Here is a 25,144-nt window from a genome sequence, read left to right on the forward strand (position 1 = left end):
CTCAGGGTTTAGCTGATCGCCATATTTGGGGTCGGGAAGGAATTTTCCTCCAGGGCAGATTGGCAGAGGCCCTGGAGGTTTTTCGCCTTCCTCTGCAGCATGGGGCATGGGTCACTTGCTGGTGGATTCTCTGCAGCTTGAGGTCTTCAAACCACAATTTGAAGACTTCAATAATTCGGACATAGGTTAGGGGTTTGTTATAGAAGTGGACGGGTAGGGTTCTGTGGCCTGCTTTGTGCAGGAGGTCAGACTAGATGATCACATTGGTCCCTTCTGACCCTAAAGTCTATGAGTCTATCTTCCCCCTCCCTTTCTGAGCTGCATCCTTGCTCCTGATCCTGGCTCCGGTGGTGGTGGTGGGGATGGACAAGGTAAAGGGGGACACAACTCTAAAAAGTTTGCCGACCACTGTGCTATAGACTACGTCACTCTGTCTGGAACATTTCACGACCGTTAGTGCCTATCTCAGGGCAGAATTCCAAAAACAGGGCAGACACCCCAAACTGGTGGTATGTTCTGTAATTACATTTCCCCAGCCCAGTAACAAATGTGAACTCCCAGATCACTATAACACGGGGTGGTCAACCTGAGCCTGAGAAGGAGCCAGAATTTACCAATGTACATTGCCAAAAAGCCACAGTAATAAGTCAGCAGCCCCCCATTTCCCCCTCCCCCCACACAGCTCCCAGCGCCTCCAGCCCACCGGCAGCCCCGCCAATCAGTGCCTCGCCATCCCTCCCGATCATCTGTTACATGGCTTGCAGGAGGCTTGGAGTGGGAGGAGCAAGGGCATAGCAGGCTCAGGGTAGGAGGCAGGAAGGAATGGAGTGGGGGCAGAGCCAGGGTGCAGAGCCCCCTCCCCCAGCACATTGGAAAGTTGGCACCTGTAGCTCCAGCCCTGGAGTTGGTGCCTATACAAGGAGCTGCATATTACCTTCTGAAGAGCAGCATGTGGCTCCGGAGCCACAGGTTGGCCACCCTTGCTATAACACTACAGCCTTGAACTCACAGACTCCCCTTAGGCTCTCCAGTCTATCTTGCCATCCAAGAAAGCTGGACTTAGTGAGAAATGGTCACTTACACCAAAAATCACAAAACATTCAGGTTGCTCCCAGTCCCAAGAGACCAGTCACTTCCCCCAGATCAATTTGTACTTTAGATCTCACACCAAAGACAACCACTGTAACTAATCCTGTAATAACCTAACTAAAGATTTACTATCTAGGAAAAAGAAGTGAGAGTTATTTACAGGTTAAAGCAAGCAAGCATATGCACATTAGTTATCATATATGGTTCCTAAAGGTGACAGAGATGCAGTAATCTGTCAGTTCAAAATGTCTTTCAGGGGGAACTCAGGGGTAACGCCTAGGGATCTCTGCCTTAGTTTAGAGTCTCTGGGCTTGGCTACTCTGGCACTTTACAGCGCTGCAACTTTCATGCTCAGGGGTGTGAAAAAACACCCCCCTGAGCGCTGCAAGATACAGTGCTGTAAAGCCTCAGTGTAATCAGTGCCGCAGCGCTGGGAGCGTGGCTCCCAGCACTGCAAGCTACACCTGTAAGGGATGTGGTTTACGTGCAGTGCTGGGAGAGCTCTCTCCCAGCACTGGCGCTCCGACCACACTCACACTTCAAAGCGCTGCCGCGGCAGCGCTCCCGCAGCGCTGCCGTGGCAGCGCTCTGAAATTTCAAGTGTAGCCATACCCTCAGTATCGTGATGTTCCTTAATGGCCTATTTAATCGTGATAGGTATTCTTAATGGGCGAGGGAGGGGAGAACTATTCCCATGCCTGGATTTATAAGTTCAGAGCAAACATTTTCAAACTAATAAAGCAAAACTTACATATTTCCTTATAGCATGGAATATAGACATTAAAAGTGAGATTAATGCATACAGCAATTTACAAGCATTTCATAAAGTCTAAAAACGTTCTTCTAAGACTAATACCTATTTTAAACAATATTGTAGTAAGAAAATAGCCTGTTTAAAGTAAATAAGGCAGTCTAATTGGCACTCAAATGTTCTGTTTCATAAGTATCATTTCCTAGTGTAGCCAGCCCTAGCAGAAATCACCAAGCCCTTTGTTTTTCTTACTGTAGACAAGTTGAGAGTTGTATAGTTTACAAGCATGAATTAGTATATTTTGAATACACCCTAAGGATATTACAACAAAACCACAAACTACCATCTCCAGCGCATGTGTCATGGTAAAATTAAAAACCTTTGGGCTGATGCCTTTGTAGCATACGCGCATGGGCTGATTTTTGGATGTAGTGAACTCTCGTAGCTCCCATTAACTTCAGTTGGGTTTGAGTGCTCTAAGTATATCTGAAAATCAGGTCCATGCTGTAGCTGCAAACTCTTACAAGTGTCACGCCCCTGAATGACATAAATTTTGCCAACATACGTGCAGGGCCGGCTCTAGCCATTTCGCCACCCCAAGCACGCCTGCAGATGCTCCACTGGAGCCGCGGGACCAGCGGACCCTCCGCAGTCACGCCTGCGGGAGGTCCATCGGAGCCGCCTGCCACCCTCCCGGCAACCAGCAGAGTGCCCTCTGTGGCATGCCACCCCAAGCACGCGCTTGGCGCGCTGGGGCCTGGAGCCGGCCCTGCATATGTGGTAGCGTAGACATGTCCTGAGCTAAACCTTGTAATGTCTGTCATTTTAAACACAGATTTCTGCAATTACTAGGATGGTATTTTAGCTCAAGCTTGGAATCATCAGCTGAGATTGTGGTCTTGTAAGCACCAAATGTGGGTAGTTGCAGACATTGGCATTGACGCAACACCTGTGTGTTGTTTTTAATCAAATTAATGTCACTAGACTTTGATCATCTTCCAAATGCAATGGTTAGTCTTAATCATATACAAGGCAGCATTATCTGTTGGGTTTGTCAAAGTCATTCCTTGGTGAGTAATACATGGAGATGTTTTGTGTTCAATTATTCTAGTAAATATGAAATGCTGAGGTCAATCTGATCCATTCAGATTAAAGGCAAAAGTCCCAATATCTGAGTGGAAGCAGGACTGGGCCCATTGTCAGCAGTTTCCATATTTCACAAAACTTCTTCTTTCCTGGACAGTTTAGGACTTGGAAACCTGATTAGTTTCTTCACTTTTGGTGATCACTAGCAGGCATATTTTGACTAGTTTGTCACAAACCGCCAGTGCTGTGCTGCCAATATTTTAATAAGTGTGTGCGTACCACCCTCCCTTGAAAAATGTCCCTCCTGGTTCTGTGATAAATCTTTGCACTGGGTGTGTCCACTCATAGAAGGAAGGGTATGGAACTGAGGAATCTACTCATTTGTTTCCCCATTTAGACAAAAATGCTTTCTTATAGCCACAATTGAAAAAAATGTTTTCTTTCATGGAATCATGTGGTGCATTCTGCTATGAATATGGGTCCTGAGGATAAATCCTGCTGGTCAGGGATAGTTTAGCAGTATCCAGAGAAGGGGTGCCTCCAGAGACAGAGAAATCATTCCAACTTCTCTTTTTAATTTGGTTGATCCTCCATCCAGCCTTTCACTGCTGATTGTAAGGCCCTGGAAGGGAAGAGCAATATTGCAATTAGCAAAAGTGTAATTAGCTAGGGAATTGATTGTCTCCATGTAGGACTCCCTCTGATCCCTGCGCCAAAACCACCATAAGTTATAAAATAGTCTCAGCATTTTTTGCAGAAATGAAACAATTGCTGCAAAATAGATATTGCGCGAACACCTCAGCAGCTCAAATGTTGCTGTATGTTTGTCTCAAGGGATTGTGAAAAGAGGCTCCTTTCAAAGAATGTAATGAACTTGGTAAAGAACATCTTCATGCTTTAAGAGATCATTAATACTAGCCAGTCAGCTGTAGAAAAGCAAGCAAGGTACTAGGTCGGTAAGGTGATACTGTGGCTATGTGAGGCATTTGTTGGATTTCACCTTGGATACTATGGGCATTGCCTGGTCCCATCCCATGGGAATAAGTTAATCAAGCAGTGTTGTCAACTTTCATAATATTTTGTTCATAGGGTCATGTTATTAGGTGAGAATCTCATTTTTGTTTTTTTAATGAAAGCTGAATTTCTAGCCTTCGTGGTTGAAGAAAATACGTGAATCTTAAAGGCTAAAAACCCAGAAGACAAATAAAAAGAATCCCAAATTTACTATTTCTAAAAACTCATGATTTTTGAGCCTATTTCATGATTTTTTGAGGCCTGACTAATAGTTATAGACTGTTTGGGTTTGGCCATAGTATTATTGCTTAAGAGAAACTGATACAGTGATAGTTAGGCCCTGTGTCGGATACCGTATGCAGTGCGGTGAACACTGTCCTACAGCAGTGATTCTCAAACTTTTTTTCCCGTGGACCACTTGAAAATTGCTGAGGGTCTCGGCGGACCACTTAATGGTCTTTCCAAATGTTGTTTGTACCATTATCTGACTATTGTAAAGCACTTTGGATAAAAGCACTATATATAAAAAAACTTAATAATAATTAACTTTTTTTGTTCTACAAATAAAAGCGCACTGCTCATATTTTAATATCAGTAGTCTTACCTTTCTAATGTGATGGATGTGCCCTCTCTCCCCTGCTGCGGCAGCCCCCAAGCTGGGGCTGGGAAGGAGAGGGGGTCTCTCCCTCTCTCCCTCACCGCAGCAGTCCCTCAGCTGGGGCTGGGAAGGAGAGGGAGTCTCTCCCTCTCTCCCCCACCGCAGCAGTCCCTGAGCTGGGGCTGAGAAGGAGGCGGGATCTCTCCCCTGCCACAGAGCTGAGGCTGGGAAGGAGGGCATCTCCCCCTAGCAGCCGCAGCCCTAGAGCTGGGGAAAGTCACCTCTTTCTCTGGCCGCCACAGCCCTGCAGGTCCCAGATTCCTCCCACCCCCTCTTCTCGCCCCACTGCCCTCTCCCACCTACTTCCTCTTTCCCCAAGGCCACCACCTCACCTTATATGTGCATCTTCTTCAGGGTCCAGGCACCTAATTAGTGGAGCCACGCCTGCATGGTTCCACTAATTAGCTGGGTGGCCCTTTATTCTCTGATGTGGCTGCGCAGGCGCGCATCTTAGAGGGAACTGTCAGCAGACCACCTGAATGGAGCTCACGGACCACTGTTTGAGAACCATTGTCCTACAGGAAAATAATTGTCTTGGGGAGGAGAGTGAAGATGATACCACTTCTGATTAATCTAATTTAAAGAAAAGGTTTAGAGAGTTGGGTTTATTCTAGGGCTGTCAAGCAATTAAAAAAATTAATCGCGCTTAATCGTACTGTTAAACATTAATCGAATACCATTTATTTAAATGTTTTTGGCTATTTTCTACCATGTCAAACTTTAAAGCCTACAAGTCCAATCAGTCCTACTTCTTCTTCAGCCAATCACTCAGGCAAACAGGTTTGTTTACATTTGCAGAAGGTAATGCTGCCTGCTTCTTGTTTACAATGTCGCCTGAAAGTGAGAGCTAGCCGGCGCCGCAAGATATTTACATGCGAGGTGCGCTAAAGATTATGTCCCTTGATACTTCAACCACCATTCCAGAGGACATGCGTCCATGAAGATGACGAGTTCTGCTTGATAATGATCCAAAGCAGTGCGGTTCGACACATGTTCATTTTCATAATCTGAATCAGATGTCACCTGCAGAGGTTGATTTTCCTTTTTGGTGGCTAGGTTCTGTAGTTTCCGCATTGCAGTGTTACTCTGTTAAGACTTCTGAAAGCATGCTCCACACCTCATCCCTCTCAGATTTTGGAGGGCACTTCAGATTCTTAAATCTTGGGTCGAGTGCTGTAGCTATTTTTAGAAATTTCACGTTGGTATCTTCTTTGTGTTTTGTCAAATTTGCAGTGAAAGTGTTCTTAAAAGGAACAACATAGAATCATAGAGTATCAGGGTTGGAAGAGACCTCAGGAGGTCATCTAGTCCAACCCTCTGCTCAAAGCAGGACCAATCCCCAACTAAATCATCTCAGCCAGGGCTTTGTCAAGCCTGACCTTAAAGACCTCTAAGGAAGGAGATTCCACCACCTCTCTAGGTAACCCATCCAGTGCTTCACCACTCTTCTAGTGAAAAAGTTTTTCCTAATCTCCAACCTAAACCTCCCACACTGCAACTTGAGACCATTACTCCTTGTTCTGTCATCTGGTACCACTGAGAACAGTCTAGATCCATCCTCTTTGGAACCCCCTTATAGGTAGTTGAAAGCAGCTATCAAATCCCCCCTCATTCTTCAACATGTGCTGGGTCATCATCCAAGACTGCTATAACATTAAATATATGGCAGAATCAGGGTAAAACAGAGCAGGAGACATACAATTCTCCCCCAAGGAGTTCAGTCACAAATTTAATTAACACATTATTTTTTTAACAAGCATTATCAGCATGGAAGCATGTCCTCTGGAACAATGTCTGAAGCATGAAGAGGCATATGAATCTTTAGCACATCTGGCATGTAAATATCTTGCAACACCAGCCGTAACAGTGGCATATGAATGCCTGTTCTCACTTTCAGGTGATGTAAATGAGACGCGGGCAGCATTACATCCCATAAATGTAAACAAGCTTCTTTCTCTTAGTGATTGGCTGAACAAGAAGTAGGACTGAGTGGGCTTGTAGGCTCTAAAGTTTTACATCATTTTGTTTTTGAATGCAGTTATGTAACAAACAATCTACATTTGTAAATTGCACTTTCATGATAAAGAGATTGCACAACAGTGCTTGTATGAGGTGAATTGAAAAATACAGTGCAAATATTTGTAAGAAAAAAATATAAAATGAGCACTGTACACTATGTATTCTGTGATGTAACTGAAATCAATATATTTGACAATGTAGAAAAACATCCAAAATATTTAATAGATTTCAGTTGGTGTTCTATTGCTTAACAGTGCGATTAATCACAATTAATTTTTTTGAGTTAATTGCGTGAGTTAACTGCGATTAATTGATAGCCCTAATTTATTATCATGAGGGAAAGGGGGCCTTCTAGGGGCAACTGATGGAGACTTTTGAAATTCCAAAAGAGATCAAGAAATGCAGTAAAGCTGCTGGAACATTCAGCTACGTAGAAGATGTCTCGTCAACTTGAGGAAATAGGGAACTTGGGAGAGCTACTTTGCACTAAGGGGAAAGAAGTATGCCGAGTAAGGGACCAAGGGGATGATTTAAATGTGGACAATAGAAGTGCTCAGAAGACATCTTGATCTGTGCGCGCAGCATGGTGAGGTCTGGGAAAGGGATTTTGTGAGAAAGCAGAAGGCAGGAATAGATAAATTGAAGAGGAGCCAATGTATTGGGCCAGCTGGTTGTCTTTTCTAGCTCCTAACAATATCTTTTGTTTTTGTGGCCTATATCATTCCACTTGCAGGAGTGAGATCTTGCCTGATCTCATAAGTTAAGCAGTATTGGGCCTGGAGGTAGTACTTGTTCTTCTTCAAGTGCTTGCTCATATCGATTCCAGTTAGGTGTGTGCGTGCTGTGTGCACGATCATTGGAGAATTTTTACCCTAGCAACACCCGTTGGGTCGGCTGTGGAGCCCTCTGGAGTGGCGCCTTCATGGTGCTGGATATATACCCCAGACGACCCAGTGCCCCCTCAGTTTCTTCTTACCACCCGTGACTGTTGTTGGAACTATGGAGTGCAGAATAGCTGCCCTCCACTCTCCCTAGCTTTGCTTACCTGTTTAGATAGTTGTTCTAGTTCTTGTAGTTATATAGTTAGTGTAGTATAGTAGTTTTAGAATTAGTTTATAAATAAAGCTAGAGGGTTGGAAGGGGTTCTTTCCCCATCTTCCCGGCATGCTGCCCAGGCTCATGCCCAGGGCTCTGGGTTTTAAGCTGTGCTCAGCCTGTTCGAAGCCTATGCCAAAGGGAGACCCCCACGACTCCTGTTTAAAGGTTTCTAACCATTAGAGGAGTGAAGTTCTGGAACAGCCTTCCAAGGGGAGTAGTGGGGGCAAAAGACATATCTGGGTTTAAGACTAAGCTTGATAAGTTTATGGAGGGGATGGTATGAGGGGATAGCCTAATTTTGGCAATTAATTTGGCAATTGATCTTTGATTATCATCAGGTAAGTATTCCAAGTGGTCTGTGATGGGATGTTAGATGGGATGGGATCTGAGTTACTACTGAGAATTCTTTCCTGGGTACTGGCTGGTGAGTCTTGCCCACATGCTCAGGGTTTAACTGATCGCCATATTTGGGGTCGCGAAGGAATTTTCCTCCAGGGCAGATTGGCAGAAGCCCTGGAGGTTTTTCGCCTTCCTCTGCAGTGTGGGGCATGGGTCACTTGCCAGAGAATTCTCTGCAGCTTGAGGTCTTCAAACCACAATTTGAGGACTTCAGTAACTCAGACATAGGTTAGGTGTTTGTTATTTAAGATTGATGGGTGAGATTCTGTGGCCTGCATTGTGCAGGAGGTCAGACTAGATGATCATAATGGTCCCTTCTGACCTTAAAGTCTTTGAGTCTGTGAGCTTTAGCTCTAAATAGAATGAGGTGGATTTTTTTTATTCTTAATAACTGTTTACCTCAGAAACGGGCCCATTCTCCAAATGCTCCACCCGCCCGCACACCAGCTCCTCTTATGGGAAGCAGAGAGGTTCTTCTGAAAGTTGCTGTGGGCTTCCATCAAGAGAAATATAGTGTTCTACCAGTAAAACAAAGCCCTGCCCTCTTAGATTGTCAAGGAAATTCAGTCTCCCTGTTCATTCAGCCTTTAGCTTCTCTCCCATACTGCTTCCAGAGTGGGACCCAGCCCTGTCTTGGAGACACACTCTACTTCTGGGATGAGAGGGGAATTCAGTTTCCCATTATTCTGGGGTTCATCCCTTGCTTCTTTACCAACTCTGCTTGGAGGTACTAATGCTTACGTTTGTCATGCTCAAATTGTGCAGAGGAGTGATCTAGGAATGCAGCCTTTCTGTTCAATTCACACTGGCATGCCTTCAGAGTGCACACTGTGAGTCTTACACAAGATTCAGCAGGAAGAGATGTTTCTTTGTAAGTGTGCTGCCATAGGCAAGAAAGCACCTCCTCACCAATCTGAAAACATTTCCTAAAGATGAAATCACATCCCCTCCCCAATGGAAGAACAGTTCCCAGATTGTGAGGATCCAGACTCTGAAGCAGAAAGAGCTCCATTTAGGGTCTTTAAAAATAACCGATTGAAGAACGATTGTGTTTTGTACAGGTTCTAATTGCTGATTTCCGCTGGAGTCGAGAACAAGTACATGCGTGCCGTCTGGTATAGTCACAGGAACAGGGAGGGGCTTTGTGTGTGGAACTTGTGGTGACACAGCCCATGAGTTGTGGAGCATGTACCGTATCTGGCGCACTTGCATGGTCAGGGGGAGTGCAGCTCCCAGGAGAACACTCTGGTGGAGTTGGAAACCTGTCCAGTGGTGATGTGGCTTGTTGGGATGTGTGGTAGTAGGCTGTAATCAGTGGATGCTCAGGGTATAGCGAGAGTGTGGTGAAGAGTGCTCATTGGCTTGTGGGCACCTGAGATAGACTTGCATGGCTGCTTTCAATTGCTGGTACATCTTTAATTATTTTCTTCAGTATAATGCAATCTTTGTGGCATCTATATGAAATATACAAACAAACTCGACACATTTAACAGAGTTAAATAATTTCAAAAGGGGAGAGAAATGAAAGTGTACAGGCAAGGGACAGTAGGATTCCATCTGAGAGGTGAAGAGATATAAGATGCCACAGAGAAGGTTCTTACAACTATAGTGGTCAAACTGCATGGCAGGATAGAGAAGAGGCCAAGGCTAGATGAAGAGAGGAGGCAGAGAGAAGGTTTTGAGGTCACCTACAGCATGTCCTGGGATGGTTTTAAGAACACTGAGGGCAGTTTTGAACCTAACCTTGAAATGAGTGGGGAAATTATGGAGTATTTTGGGGTGAATGTGGTCATTCATCTGTGAGTGTGTGTGAGAAGATGGCAGCAGTATTTTACACATGCCAAAGTTTCTGGAGCCGGGATCATAAAGAAAAGGAGTTTATGTAGTCACAGGCAGAGGAATGAAGGCCTGGCTGAAGATTTCAGAACATAACTGTTTTCTCTCTTTTGCTTTTTCCGTTAAACGCTTGCGAGCGCCTCCAGGACCTAGGGTTGGGGAGATGGGTTGACAGGAGGGGGATTACAAATGTGTCACATGCATGAGGTTGGTAAGGGATGGTTTTCAGTGCCTGTGTCATGCAACACACAGCCTGCTATCTCATGCACAGATGGAGGTGGCGAATGCCTCAGGACAGCAGTTTCACTAAATTTTCAGGGCCTCTCTATGGACATTCTCTAGCAAGATTCTCTCTTTCCAGCATGCCTGTTTGAGTCTTAAGAAACTGTTGGTGCCACAGGGGACCCAGAGTTTGGCCACTTGAGGGCCTCCTGCTTCCTTTTCCCAGGAGAGGGCAGATGACAGAGGGTTGAGTGGAGAGCTGATAGCATCGTAGGCAGTTTCAGGATTATACAGGTGGTATAAGTGAGAGTGAGCCCATTGTCTGTGTGGATTGGTGGGCGGGGGGAAGAGTTTCAGATGAGGGATTACTATGGGGTGGTGTATCAGAGACTGTGTGGGTATAGGTGTTATGCCTTGGGTGTCTGCATGTGACGGTGTGAACGTGCCAGCTCATTCCTCTGTGTATTTGGCTAGTGGGAAGTGGGTGATTCTTGGGTCGGTTTGTCAGGGGCTGTATGGATGCAGGTGATGCTTCATGTCTAATGGGAGATGTGTCAACCTATTTCCTTCGATTGCAGCTGTGTTCAGCTCATGTATTCACTTGTATACCTTCTGTGGTTAATGTCAGACACACGAGGATGTTGGATTAAACTAAATCTAGGTTTAGCTGCTGGAATCTTGTCTCGCTGTAGCATGTCTCTCTCTCTTGCTCTTTTCTCTAAGCCTTCACTCAACAGAGCTTTCTCTACCCCTCCCCCATGTCCTGCCATACCCTAGAGAGCATGTCACAGGGAATTAAGGACTGAAAAGGCCTGGGAGAGGCTTCTCCTTTTGAACAGTCCCTCCATTCTCTGACCGGGAGGGTGGCCCCTCCTGGCTGCCCCTTTCATGTCCTGTCCAATTCCCCTCCTCCCCTCTGCATTCAGCGAATGCCAGCGGATAGACTAGTGCCCCAGAGCCTTTCCGAGCTGTCCTCCAGCAGCGCTGTTTCTGATGCCATCCACTGCAGGGGAAGGGGGGGTTCCCGCAGGCAGCCAAGTTCCAGGACATTCCCAAAGGATCGCTGCAGCAAGCTTAGTCTTTTCTGTTTCCTTGTGGCAGAGGGGAGGCGGTTTCCGTGCTGCTGCACTTGCTGGCTGAGAGCTCCCTCCTCTCTCCATCTCTCTGTGTGTTTCTCTCCCCATGACTCTGACAGCATCTCATGCTCTCGTTTTCAGTCCTTCTTCCCACAATTCACACACAATCTCCTCAGAACAGGGATGATGTCACTTCCTTCTAGAGTGTGTCGAGAGGGGGTGTGAAGGGGGGGAAGTCACGACCCCAGCTCATTCGCTCTGAGCAGCCCCAGTTGAATAAATGAGGTTGCCGTCTTGGAGGGAGGGAAGTGCTCTGAAGATGATGCCTGGCTTCCTTGGCAGACAGTCATCAAGCTGTCCTTTCCTCTCCTGACTGGGATTTTCAATGGCTGCATGAAGAGTTCGCGGTTTCCTCCTTCCCTCATGATGTCTGTCTCCATGGACGCGCACTTTCCCTGAAACACCCTCTCGGGAGAGAAGAATGTGCTTCTGCTGGACCACTTGCCATGTAAGCGTTTCTGATTCCCATAGATCTCACTCTGGCCTGAAGGGTCGGGGTCCTGAGGCTCCTTGCACTGAGCACTTGTGCATGCATGTGTTTCCCCCTAGGCGGGGCTCAGGGTCCCAGGGCTTCTCACACTCAGTGCTCTCTCAATCTCTAACCCAGGTTTCAGACTCCTGGGCTTCCTTGTGTCGTAAGTGCTTTTGCATGCTGTAACAGGGGAGCAAAGTCTGGGGCTCCTTGCACTCGGAGCAGTCTCTAACCCACTATTTTAAGGTCCCAAGGCTCTTCTGCACTTAGTCCTTTGACTCTTCTCCTCCCTCCTCAGTCCCCTGCTAGGTTCATGTCTTCAGGCCTCCTCAAATATAGCTCTTTGGCTGCATCCCAGGGTTCCAGATCCCAGGACTCCTCCCCCTGAGAGCACTATTTCTATCTTTCTGTAAGTCAGGTATGACAGTAACAGGCCGTCTCTCACTCCTCTCTCTTGCTGTTTCTAACACAGGGAGTAGGGCTCCAGGCTTCCTGGTTTAGATTTCACACAGACGATCATTAGGAATTAATTGCACTCCATCTACCCCTGGTTTCCAAATTATTATGTGTAGGGTCTTTGTAAAATAGAGGACTAGCAGCATCAGTCCCACAGTATTTATCATGTTCAATAATGAAAGGCTGGATACCTCATTCCAAGCCCACCTGTTGCTTTTCATCAGGAACCTACCCTAGGACTCACTTGTTTCTGCAAAGTAGCACTACTTAATCTGGTAGTAGGCAGGAAAGTCTGCAAAGTACAACTGCATGTACTGCCAAGTGCAGAAAAATGATTGAAAATACATTGATGGGGCACACTAGTAAGCTAGGGAATGCTGGGAATGTCTGCATGGAAAAAGAGCAGTTACAGGTAGGGAAAGGCTGGGAGGTACCACTATGTCCACGGGCAAGGAGAAACAGTGTTTAAGAGCAAGGTGAAAAGTATCGCTGTGTGCATTGATTTAGGGTAGCATATTCAAGGTAAAGGTGGAAAGTACCACCATGTGCCTGCCAGTGGTGGATGGTGGGGTTGTTCATGATAAGGCTAGAAAGTATTGCCATATGGCCAGTGGAGTGAGCAGTTTTGAAATGTACCAAGTGTGCTTGACAAGTGTACGCTAGGGGAGTGTGAATCCAAATGGTATGTAGTTATTTCATATTGTTTTTTGTTCTGCTGAGCATGGAATGCAGTGTTGCCTTTACCAAAGTGAGTAACAGGCTGGAAGTGTATCAGCATGTTAATTGTGGAATTTCCTGAAAAGTCTTAGAGGTGTGTGTGTAGTCACTTGCTGCTGCGTGACAGCATGTGTAGGAGAGCAAAACCAACTCAACCAGGGTGACAGCAGTTGGTAGCGGACACGGTAAAAGAAATGCTGCCCAGTTCTAGGATGAGCTGCAGTTCTTGTGTGTAGATTAGAGAGCAGAAACATAATTGACAAGTACAAAATGCCAGATCGTGTGACCTGTTGTAACATCAGACGTTCTAATAATGTAGCTGTGTGGTGCTGCTAGGGCAGCTCGTGGGGCCTGTCATAAGCTGCAAATGTTTTTGTGGTTTGAAGATTCTAGTTAATTTAAATGTGATCACTCATCAGGTCATTTTATCCAGAGTATTTGAATTGGATTTTGAGATCTAATGTGAAAGAGCTATGATCAGTTTTGAGTTAGGACTGGGACATGGCAGATTAGTGTAGTAGTTTGTCCCCTCAGAATTCCTGATGCAAATCCTGATTATATCACAAGTAATAGAAATGAGATGTTTTTATTTTTGCCTCTAGACGCTTGACTTGCTTGTCAGTACTTCATAGGGACTGCACTGGACTAGCACGGTTGCTTAATTTGGGATCGAGATGCATTGTCAGCAGTGTCTGGGTGTGAAGGAGTAGGATTAAAATAGCAGGGAGTGCTGCGGATTACGGCTGAAGTGCATGGACAGCGCTGCATGGTGGCCCAGACTCTGTAATAGCATAGGAAGCTGCAGGTCACCCTTGAAGAGCATTGACAAAGCTGAGGGTGAAGGAGAGACTGGAATTGCAGGGGATTCTGTAACCTCACCCTGGATGTACACTGGCAGAGCACAGTGGGTTGCTGGTGAAAGCTAGAAGTGGAATAGCCTGAGACGCTGCAGGTCCGGACAGAAATACATTAACAGAGCCATGCAGAGGTCGCAGGTCGGTATTGAGGTGCATCTTCAGACTGTTATAGCAGGGGATGCTCCAGTACAGGATTGAGGTGCTTTGGCAGGGCTGCGTAAGGGGGAACGTTGGACTAGAGTAGTAGAGGAATTGCTGCAGGGCAGGATTGAGGTGCAGAGCTGCGTATGCAGGGGAGCTTTGTATAGCCTCTGACTTCTGTTGCCAGTGCTAATTAAGGATCATCAGGTTGAAAAACTAATACATAAAAGAGAGAGAAAGGGAGAGAAGCAATTGTTCCTTAAATCTCCAATGATTTAATGCATACAGGAGGCAAAGTGAGGGCAGAGCAAACGGGGGCTTCTAAACAGTCTGCAGTCAAGATTGAAATCTCCTTGGATGCTCCTTCCTTAGCTTTGACACACCATGGAGGCTGTAGGGTGCACACCCCCAAGAGATAGGAAGGAGATGTACAGCTCTCCCAGTGGTGTGTGAGGGCCAAGTGTTAATGGATGCTTTGGAGCATCTGGCCGGCTGAGAGGAAGGTGTTGTGAGGAGGGTTTTGAGAGAAGAACCTGGTGGCAGATGTGTGGGAGAACACAGTAATAGGGAGCTGTACAGAGCTTAGGCTGGCACAACTTGTTGTAGGTGCCCAGCAGGGATCACTTACAAACACAGAGCTCTGTAATAGGATTCCAACTAATCGTGTAAGCTGGTGTTCGGGTTAGTGTTAATTACATTCAGCATGAGCTACATACCTGTTTAAGCTAATGCTTCCCATGATCTTTGACTGCCTTTCTCTTTTCCCGCCTCCCCACCTTGAGTTTGGTATGCCCACCCCTCTTTGCCTGCTGGTGATGGATGGAGGAGATCTGATGCTGTCATGGAAGTGGGATGGAGCGGACTCTCAAACAGGACCCCCTCCTTTGTGTGTGGTGGATGGAGGGGATTTTAAGTTAGTACGGGGTGCATTGAGGGACTAGAGGGGACCTGCATCCTTCATTCCTACATTTCTGTTTCAGGAGATGAGCATCCTGCCTACTGAGCCTCCTCAGACCCACTAGCCATGCCAGGGATTGTGGTGTTCCGCCGTCGCTGGTCTGTGGGCAGCGATGACCTCGTTTTGCCAGCCATCTTCCTCTTCCTCCTTCACACCACCTGGTAAGTGGAGAGCACAGATGCTCGGGAGAAGGCTGCTCTGCAGCAACTCATGACTTCCTTTTGCTACTCCCATCTCCAGTGGCTGGAGTTCTCTCCAGTTCCCCTGTATAGCTTAGGAAGGCTCTATTGGACACTTATGACTGGTACCAAATTGTTCTGAACTTCTGGTCCCTCTTGCTTTCCCTGTTCCTTGGATCAGTGCTATATAAAACCCTTGTCCCACTTTCACAGGGGAAGCCTCTGTTAGAAGCCTGGTGCCTGTAACTCCCTGAGACATCCTCACCCTTTATTCTGAGTGGTCTATTGAAATTTTGGGGTGTGCTTCTTTAGAGGGGCCCAGAGGACAGTGATTTGAGTGTGATGCCTCTGGTGTATCCCAGGGAATATCTCAGAACTGCCAGATAGACGCAGGATACCAAGGTGGTGAGATCTGGGCAGCATGTCACCTGGCAGCTGGGAAAGAGAATTCAGGACCAAATTAATATATAGATGATCTGCAGGTGAGTGGGAGAACTAGCAGGAAATGTACAGGCCATCTAGGATTCCTTCTTTTAGTCCTAAGGATAAAAAAAACTGGCTGTGAGGAGACTCTAGTTGAGGAAATATTACCATATGCTGGGCTGCTTTGCTTGGTGTTGCCACTGGTAAATAGTTGGCTTGTGCATGGCAGGTTTGTGATCCTTTCCGTGGTGCTCTTCGGGCTGGTGTACAGTCCCAACGAGACCTGTTCCCTTAACCTGGTGGACCACGGCAGAGGCTACCTGGGCATCCTGCTCAGCTGCATGATCGCAGAAGTGGCAATCATCTGGCTCAGCATGCGTGGCAGCATCCTGTACACAGAGCCCCGGGACTCGATGCAGTATGTGCTCTATGTCAGACTGGGTAAGAGGCAGCAGCATAGGGCCTTCTAACCACTTACCTCCACTCTGCTATCTGTCACTCTCAGAAGACTTTTCCTCCCTACACCTAAGAGATAGCCACTCTTCTCTGACATGCACATGAATAGCTATGGAGCTCTTCTGGAATGGGTACACAACCCCCTGCCCTCCCATACATACCTTCACCTGCCACCTAAAACACCCTCCCAGCAAACGTTTCATTCACCCCCCCCTCACTGTGACACCTTGTACACCCCATGCCTACAATAAATACATTCATCCTTCTTCCTGCAATACGATTGTACACCCACTTTGTGATACATTTACACCTTTGCCCCCTCCTTCTCCACAAGATTTCCAATAACACAAGTATATGCCTCAGTACAACACGAGCATGCCCACCCCAAGGCACACACTGGCCCTTCCCTGTCACACATGTACACCTAGCCTTCACCTGCCTACTTTAAGACACCACTTATAGGCCACCTCTCAATACACTTACCCATCTAGCAGTGTGCTCGTAGATAACCCACCTCCATAGCTATAACTATATTTACTGGATGCCCACATGCCTTCCCTTCAGTCCTGAGATGTGTGTACAGACCTCTTTTCCTCCTAAGACCTTTCTTCCTGTCACATCTATCCTGAGCTTCTCAGAGTCATACCGGAAAGGGGAACAGACACTGGTCTCTTGTGCAGGTATTGGGATATCCCAACACAGTGTTTCTCACTCTATCCTTCTATTCATCCCCCAAGATGTGGAAATGTATTTAGGCCACCACATCTTCTCCCTGGGGGAAGTATTTTTATAAGGAGCCTGGTGGGGAAATCTTTTGGATAAACAAGGATTTATGTCCCTTTTAAATGTGAGGGCAGGGCAGCCTGTTGCCTGTTCTTGTTTTGCTGGCTTCTTTCCACTTAGGACTTATCAAAAGCCCAGCATCCTCTCTTAAAAGCTCTCTCCATATGGGAGGCAATTCCATCTTTGCTGAGTGCTAAGTGCAAACCATTAACAAGCAAAGCAAACAAATCTTCCTCTCTCCATTTCTCCCAGACACTGTGGAGTCTCCCAAGGGAAAGGAGAGGAGCCTGGCAGTTTGAGACACACTATATTAAATCCAGGCTGAGTGAAAGGGGCAGATAAAGGGAAAAACCAAGTGAGAGATCTCTTCCCTCCCCTCCCATCTCCCTGTGAAGTCATCAAGCCCTTTAATACCATGTCGGCACTGGACTTTAGCCAAGTTAGGAAACTATATTGAAACTGAGTCTTGAGCCTGTCTGTGTTTAATTCCCAAAATTTCTCACTGTTGCTACCACAATTTCATCAGTTCCTCTGGTATTGACAGTGTGAGTGTTACCACTGGTGTAATCAAGGCCCCTGTGGCTGCAGGATAAGCACATGCCATTCGACCAGCTCTGAGCCCCCAGAAGTCTTGTCTATGCTAACGCTCCCATAGAGGGAGCTGATGTGATGGTAGCAATGGTAGGAATTTGCGGGGGAAAGATCCATTGTACACAAGGCCTAGGGCACAGTTTTTAAACATGCCACTGGCTGGCCGAACAGCATGAGAAAGTGTTTGCTGGAACTGTATTTAAATCGGGCGCAGTAAGATGGTGCAAGCCCATGGTTGACAGGGCCCTAGAGATGACAGGAGTGTGAGTGCTTGACAGGTCTGCAGTTAATCGAAAAATCAGCAGATCAATGTCTTGGGCGGGTGCCTGTGTCTCAGTTGAGTGAAACAACTCCAATGGCTGAGATGTACCAACTAGTGAGGGAAGTAGTACCCGAAGTGGTCAAGAAAGAGAGGGTTCTGGCCTTAAAGAAGTGGCAGCATGTGACTAGAACAGACCTTGAGTCTGCAGAGCATCCCCTGCTCCTGGAGCTGGCAGAGTTGAGGGGTATAATCCCTACCCCAGATCTGGCAGAGCCCAAGGAAGGTAAGCACTCCACATGTTCTCGCAAGTCTGCCAAAGCTAGTTGGGAAGAGACCCTGTGTTACACACATATCCTCCTGGGTTTGCTAGAGCCCGTGGGAAATTAACCTCACCCCGTATGCCCCTTTCTGAATCTGCCAGCTGCAGCAGGGATTATCTGTGTCCTGAGGCTGCCAGGCTTGGGGTCTTAACATCTTTTGTCCCCCCTTCCCTGCACACTTTGAGTCTGCTAGATGATCCTGTGACTAGGATGCTGGTTTGGAACTTGGAAGACCTGGCTTCAGTTTTCTGCTGTACCACAGACTTATTGTGTGAGCTTGGGCAAGTCAGTTTGCTTCTCTGTGCCTCAGTTCCCCACCTGTAAAATAAGGATAATAGCATTTCCCTGTGCCACAGTGGTGTAGTGAGGATAAATACACTGAAGATTGTGAGGTGCTCAGATACTGTGGTAATGGGGGCTGTATAAGTACCTAAAATAGAAAAATTCCCTTCCATATGCACCAAATTTGCCAGAATGTACAAGGTGGGATTAATCACATGTACAAACCCTCCTAAATTTGCCTAAGGGAATTAACTTCTCCCTTACAAATCACGCAGGCAGTGTATCATGGGGAGGCAGATGCATGGTTACATGGTGGTACATTACATAGGAGAGTCTCCGTGAATTGAAGTAGGGGTGCGGGAAAAGGCTAGGAGGGGTATAACTGTGTGTCTGAATCAAGCCAGTGTTGCAGCTCTGTGTACGTACAGTCAGGGTGTAACACAGGGGTAGGGGCTGTTGAGGAGCTAGTGGATCTCTGTAATAATTCCTTGAGGATCAACTCCTAAAGCACTGTGGCCAAAACTGCAAGGTAATCCATTTTGTGCTGCTCTCCTGCTGGAGAGCAGTGCCTATCCTGGTGGGACATGAACCAGCCACTGGTTAGAGTTCATTCAGCATTAGGAACTGGGATTTCTCCCTTGGCATGAGGCTGCTGCTATGTGACACAGGTGGGATTGACAGAGCTGGGGCTAGGAGGATGCCCACCTTTCTGGGGAGAAGCAGTGCTTAACTGTTAGAAATTTGCTGCTATTGCACTCTGTGTTCCTATTGTTTCAGCCATCCTGGTGATCGAGTTTGTGTATGCTATTGTGGGCATCGTTTGGTTAACACAGTACTACTCCTCCTGCAATGACCTCACTGCCAAGAGTGTCACCTTGGGTATGTATTTGGGTGTCCTGAATGTAGTGTTCAGTTAGTGCATTCATGTGCTTCTGTGCATGTAGGGGGTGCCCCTGACTAGGGAGTTACTCCATACATGGAGAGCTACCCCGGGAACAGATTGAAGTACTGTCTCTGTGAATGTAGTGCTTGCTGTCTGGCTATGTCACTGCACAGAGCAGACATTGTATTCATATGTTTGAGCTGTCTCCAGAGGGACAGGAATCCAAGTTCCCAGCATTGGATCTGGTGGGTGAATCTGAAGAATTCTGTCCTTTACAATTTGTTCTGCAGAGACTTAACTAGTTACCCAGATTTCTTTTCAGGATCTCAGCTAGTCTTATTGGTGTCCTGACACATGCCCTGGAATCCTTCTAGATATTGAACAGATATTTAAGTGTCTCCTCTGTGTGGGTAACCTTCAAGCAAGAATCCTGAGGCTGGAGAATCCAGCTGTGATCAGAGACCCTCCCAAAGGAGTTCTTTGCAGGAGTGAGATGGTTAATGCCATTTTTTTGCTCTCTTTGCAGAAATGGAGAAATGAGCTGGTATGCACACAAGAGATTAGGGTGGATGAGCCATTGCTGTGGCTCCAGGACAGACCCCCGACTTTCACCCTCTTCTCTCTCTGCAGGAATGGTCGTCTGCAACTGGGTCGTCATTCTGAGTGTCTGCATCACTGTTCTGTGCGTCTTTGACCCAACGGGACGGACCTTTGTCAAACTGCGAGCCACAAAGAGGAGACAGCGTAACCTGAGGACGTACAACCTGCGGTAAGGAAGTAGAGCACAGTTCTCCAGAAAGAGGTCTGAAGCCCATATTGATCTGTCCAACACTTGACTCTTCCCCATCCTACCTCAGGGTGCTCTCTGCTGCAGGCATCAGTGCATTTCTCTGTTGAGCATAATTTCAAAGGAGCACAGGTCAGATGCGCCAGTATATTCATGCTGTACAGCACATGTACATCAGTGTTTGTGTCTGAAGTGAGAGGTCTGATTGGATCCCAATGTAAGCCAGGGTTTTTGCTGTCCCCAGTGAGCCCTGGTGCTGCAGTGCATAATATCCTATACTGGTCATCCTTTTGCATGGCTGTTTGCCCTTTTACAGTGCTGCAACCCTGATGCTCTAGTTAAGGTTGAAACAGCATCTTCATTCCAAGCCCCTTTCTTTGCTCATTGTTTGTCTTTTGTCGAAATATTCCCCTCTGATATGTTTTGTCTGTGCCCAGAAGCAATTACTTTTGTGTTGCTAGTTAGACATTATAATTAAGAACCCATTGTGCCATTTGTGAGTAACCCAAAATAGAGGAAAGGGTTTTTTTTTCACCCAGTAAGACATTCTTTGGGTTTTTTTAAAATGCTGGACAGCACAAACTGGCTTTGTTTTCACCTGCAGTGTGGACATGTATGTAGCCCTTGATGAGGAATGTGGCTTTGCCAGTTGAGGCTGTTTTCTTTTGCATGTGCAATGGTGTGACCATTTGAAAATAGCCTGCAAGTAATGTGTTTCAAATCAAGAATAAACAGTGAGGGGTGGTGCACCAAACATTTGCTCCAACTTTGGCTTGAAAAGGGATCGTTCAGATGCTGTTCACATTTTGGGAAAGACCCTTGGACCATTAAAGAGCCATACAGCAAACTCATGTACCCTTTAAGGAGTTCGGATTTTTTCAATGGGGAGATCCCTCCTTACCAATCAACATGTCACTTGCATCAGTTCTGGGCTCCTCAGTACCCTGTTAATCTATCTTTCATGCTTCAAGCTTGCTCTGCTGAAATCAGGACAATCCCGGGACGGTCAGGGTCCAACTCTAAGACTACATGCCAAATCCCAGCAGGTTTGATTCAGGTCTTCGTCTTCCTGAGAGAGAGAGAGAAACTGAGCACCCTGCAGTCTGAAAAGTTCCTTCTGCCTGAGAGCTTAAAATTTACTGTTCTGTGGATATTAAAGACGCCAGGGCACTGTCAGTCAGGGTCTGGCTTTGTCCCAGTGTCCTTGACCAAAGTTCTCCCTCCCCATATTGTTATGCAGTGTGCTATGAACCTGCTGTTTACAGCCTTCCACCCCAGAGATGGCTGAATTTCAGTGGTGATTGGTGTATGTAACCAGAGATCTGCTGGGATATAATGTTATATGGAAAAAATGCTATGATGTATTTATTATTATTATTATAACACTAGCCCCCCGAAAGATTTATTTTTAAATCACCTTCTGGTCTTGGCCCTGATCCTGCAAGGTGCTGGGCACTGTCAGTTAAAGGGAGTTAAGGACACTCTCTGCCTTGCAGGATCAAGCCCTTAGTCCTCAACGGCAAGTGCCTGTGACACGTCAGAGTCAATGTGACCTTTGTAAATGCATTTTAAACTTGAGCTGTGTTTCCACTGTCTTACCCCACAACAGAGCCTGTCACAATGACAGATTTCCTTTGGATTTATTTGTCACATTTAGGACAGTTCATTTGTGGTGGCTTCCCTTTTGTGCTGCTCAGCTGTTGTTATTAGACTCTCTGTTGTGTTACATGGCTATTTTAATCCTCACAGAAATCAAAGATAGTTCAACTGATTATGTTCAGTATAACGCTCCCTCACTCACTCTGGAGGAGGGAGATCCCTGGAGGGCTGCCATAGCCTGTCTCCAGGCTTGTCTCTGTTTACCTGAGTACTGGGCTTGCCTGGGCTCCGGCAGCCCGTCCCCCGACAGTCTTAAGGGGCTGGCTATAGCCTGGGCAGGGCTCAGGCCACCAGCAAACACTTCAGTCTTACAGGTAGGCTGGGGCCTGGGCTTGCAGGGCTCAGGCTGCCAGCAGACAACAGTCTCAAGGGGGGCTGGGGCCACTTCTCTTCCCAGTGAGAGCCCCTTGCAGAGGAATGAGGGTCAGCCACCCAAGGGGAGGGGCAGGGGGACGTGGGCCCTCCCTACTCCACTGCATCCCAGCCCAGGGCCCTGGCAGGGACTGAATCAGCTGCCCTGGGGTCTGGGGGGATCTAGCTGCAACATGCTAACGCTGGGGGTCTAGGCTTTGCTGCCAGCCCTATGTCTCCCCTGGGATGGGTACCTCTGGCGTCCAGGCATTGTCCGACTCCTCCGGGTAAACGGCAGTGGGCACACCAAGCCAATCATTGTCCATGTCTGGGGCATGGACCAAGCTAGGCAGGGGATCCACCTCGAGCTGCTCCAGAGCCAGCGGGACGTCCTTCTTCTCTGCAGGTTTCTCCCCGAATGGGCTGTGGGTCTGGTCTTTTATACTTCCGGCCCTGCCCCCTCCTTTTGGTGAGGGATTCAGAGAGGCTTAGGCTCTGCCCTCCAAGGGGCGTGTAACTCTCCCTCTCTCACCCTGGAGGAGGGAGGCCCATCCGCCTCACTACATTGAGACTTACCTGACAAATTCACCTTTGGGCTAAGTCTAAACACTTGAAAGTCTAGCCCCGAAAGACTGGTTTGTGCCCCCCTGCTCCCCCGTTAGAGCAGTTGTGAAGTCCTTGACGCTGACAGAGGAAGTAAAAATTCTGCCACCTGGGTTCCTTAGCATTTCATGAAGCTTATGATTCTCTCTAGCTCAGTAACAGTACAGTGCTAACTCCATTTTAAAACTATATTCTTGTTCATCTTTTGGAATCTTAGCTGCAAGTTATGGGCTACTTTTTAAACCTTTACATATCCCCTTTCAGGCACTATATGTTGAATTGCTTGACTGGGTCCCATGCTTCTGTAGGAGGCACCCTGCTTACCACAATCTTTCTCCAAAAGCAACTCATTGTACTCATGAGCTTTTCCCAGCAGGATCCTGTGCCTGGAGCAGAGGGTTGAGGTGACCTGTTTCTAATCACACTGAAGCACATTAAACCTTAATTCATCTGTGCTGGCACCAACAGAGCGAGTATCCAATTGAGGATACCAAGGGCTGATCCCTATAGTAAAAGACTTTCAGCAGAGAATCAAAGACACTACCATCCCCAGCCTTAAAGTGAGATGAATTTCAATTTGCTTGATCTAATCCTCTTTGCTTTGCATGTGCATCAGTCAAAAACAGGGAAAGAACTGGTCACAAAATGTAGTTCCCCAAGCCCAGTAGCATCTGGGCTTGACTTGAGCTCCACTGTGGTGTATTGTAAAATCCAATTTGCAAGGAGTCAGTTTGTCCCATAGAGGTAAAAGTTCTCTCCTTGTGAATAGCAATAAATCCTAGGGAAGGCACCTCACCTACAAACAATTACCTCTAGGTACCCCTCCAAGCTCCAAAGAATGAGACGTCCTTGGACATCCTGCTTCTAGCAGACCATGGAATATTAATGTCCTCATTACAACGATCGAAATCAGAAAAGGACATCATGTATGTGAGCACTGAGCCTTAGCACTGGCCAGACAAGTCAGAACTTTCACGAATGTCTCCACTTGTCTTCCAACACACTCTACTAGCTGTCAATCTACTAGCTGTGGAATACTGTCTCATAAACCATTTCCCCTGTCCTGTGTATGTTTGTCTGTATACAGCATGGGCCAGACTCTCATCCGCTAAGTCCTCTTTGTACTGCTGCCAGAGCAGTGTATAGGGGCTTTAGTGGAAATGACAATTAGGCTCTGTATGTATATTATCCTTGACAGCACATAGTCTGCAGGATTTGTGCACCAGGTCCTATTGCTTGTCTCTCTGTGTTCTTACTGCTGTCGTCTTCGCTCCTGCCCCTCTGCTATGCTACTGCTTTTCCTTTGTCCATATGCATTCTTTGTTTCCCTGTTGCAGGCATCGCCTTGAGGAGGGGCAGGCCAGCAGCTGGACTCGCCGGCTAAAAGTTTTTCTTTGCTGCACACGGACAAAGGACTCCCAGTCTGTAAGTAACAAATAGCTCTGCATCCGAGCGCAAATTCCAGGCCCAGCCAGCCTTGTCCTGGGCTTTTCTGAGCATAGCACTGTGAGAATCCCCAAGACTGACAATGGAAGTGTATCACTGGTTTCAGCAGGAGGCACTCTCACCTGGTTGGGATTTAAGGGCACTAAGTGCAGTGAGAGAGAACAGTGGAAATGTCCCTGTAGGAGCAACAAACTGAATGGCTCTCAGAATAGGTAGGTGCAAAGGCTTGCAGTATAGTGGGTCTCCTCATCCTCCTTTGAGTTACAAGTTTTCTAAAGTAAACTGGCTGATCGTCAGGAATACCAATGCTTAGAGAATCTAGAGGGTGGATTTGGAAGGTGATCACCCAGAGCCCAATCCCTGTACGGCACAGGAAGGACTAGCTATAACTGCTATATCCATGTCCAGAGAGGCAGGTCTCTAGGTCTCTTAAAGTTGGATAGCGTTTTACCCATCTGATCCTGGAAATTATAGTCATGGGACCAGGATTAATAAAAGGGGGCATCCTCTTACAGTATTATTTAATACAGCTGTGTCCCATCTGAGTGTCACTATGGTGATGTCCAGTTGTTGCCCAGAGTCTCTTACCCTGGGTGTGGGTGAGCCATCCCTCAGTTCCATGGCATAACGTAGCATCTAGATGAGTACAATATGAGAGGGAGAACCCAGCACAGCTTGAACAGGGGAAAATCATTTCTATCTGAGCTGCTGGGATTCTTTGCAGGGGTTAATTGAACAATAGTTAAGGTGGAAACACTTGATATAGTTCATTTAGACTTTTGAAAAAGCCTTTGAAGAAATTCCCTCACAAAAGGTTATGTATGTGGAAATGTAGTAGTTCCTAGGAACACTGTCAACTTTAAGATCACACTTCTGCCTGAAGTGTTTTTACCTGCTGTTATTACATGGAGCACCTAAGATTCCTGTAAATGAAGATTAGAGAAAAAATTCTTTTTTACCATGTTTACTTTCTGCATTTCATGGAACTTTGTGTGTAGGCAGCTTCCCTGTTTCCTCTTCATTAACACTTACTTCAGTTTTCCCTGTTGTTTGTGAGAGCCTTTCAAACAGCAGCAAGGGATTGAGAAAGAGAGAGAGAGAGATCTTAAAAATAGGAAAATGCAAAACCACCAGAATTGGCAGGAGGTCTCTTACGGGCAGATGGAGTGCATAAAACTACTGCTAAATACAGTGACTCAGTGTCAGATTA

At 46.7% G+C, this 25,144-nt stretch overlaps 1 protein-coding gene across 2 annotated transcripts in view; it reads left to right on the top strand.

The window, feature by feature from the left end:
* DAGLA (diacylglycerol lipase alpha) overlaps positions 1-25,144 on the top strand; it is a 90,831-nt gene that overhangs the window by 29,381 nt on the left and 36,306 nt on the right. Inside the window, exons 1-6 of one of the 2 annotated variants that reach the window (XM_050956098.1) lie at positions 11,603-11,756; positions 14,932-15,070; positions 15,741-15,952; positions 18,983-19,084; positions 19,719-19,857; positions 23,826-23,913. In XM_050956098.1, the coding sequence (XP_050812055.1) occupies positions 14,976-15,070; positions 15,741-15,952; positions 18,983-19,084; positions 19,719-19,857; positions 23,826-23,913 (636 nt within the window). In that variant the 5' untranslated portion in view covers positions 11,603-11,756; positions 14,932-14,975. Of the gene's footprint in view, positions 1-11,602; positions 11,757-14,931; positions 15,071-15,740; positions 15,953-18,982; positions 19,085-19,718; positions 19,858-23,825; positions 23,914-25,144 lie in introns of those variants that run through there. The other variant, XM_050956097.1, reaches the window with a different exon arrangement.

The sequence above is a fragment of the Gopherus flavomarginatus genome, chromosome 5, assembly GCF_025201925.1.
Source record: "Gopherus flavomarginatus isolate rGopFla2 chromosome 5, rGopFla2.mat.asm, whole genome shotgun sequence".
Taxonomy (NCBI): domain Eukaryota; kingdom Metazoa; phylum Chordata; order Testudines; family Testudinidae; genus Gopherus; species Gopherus flavomarginatus.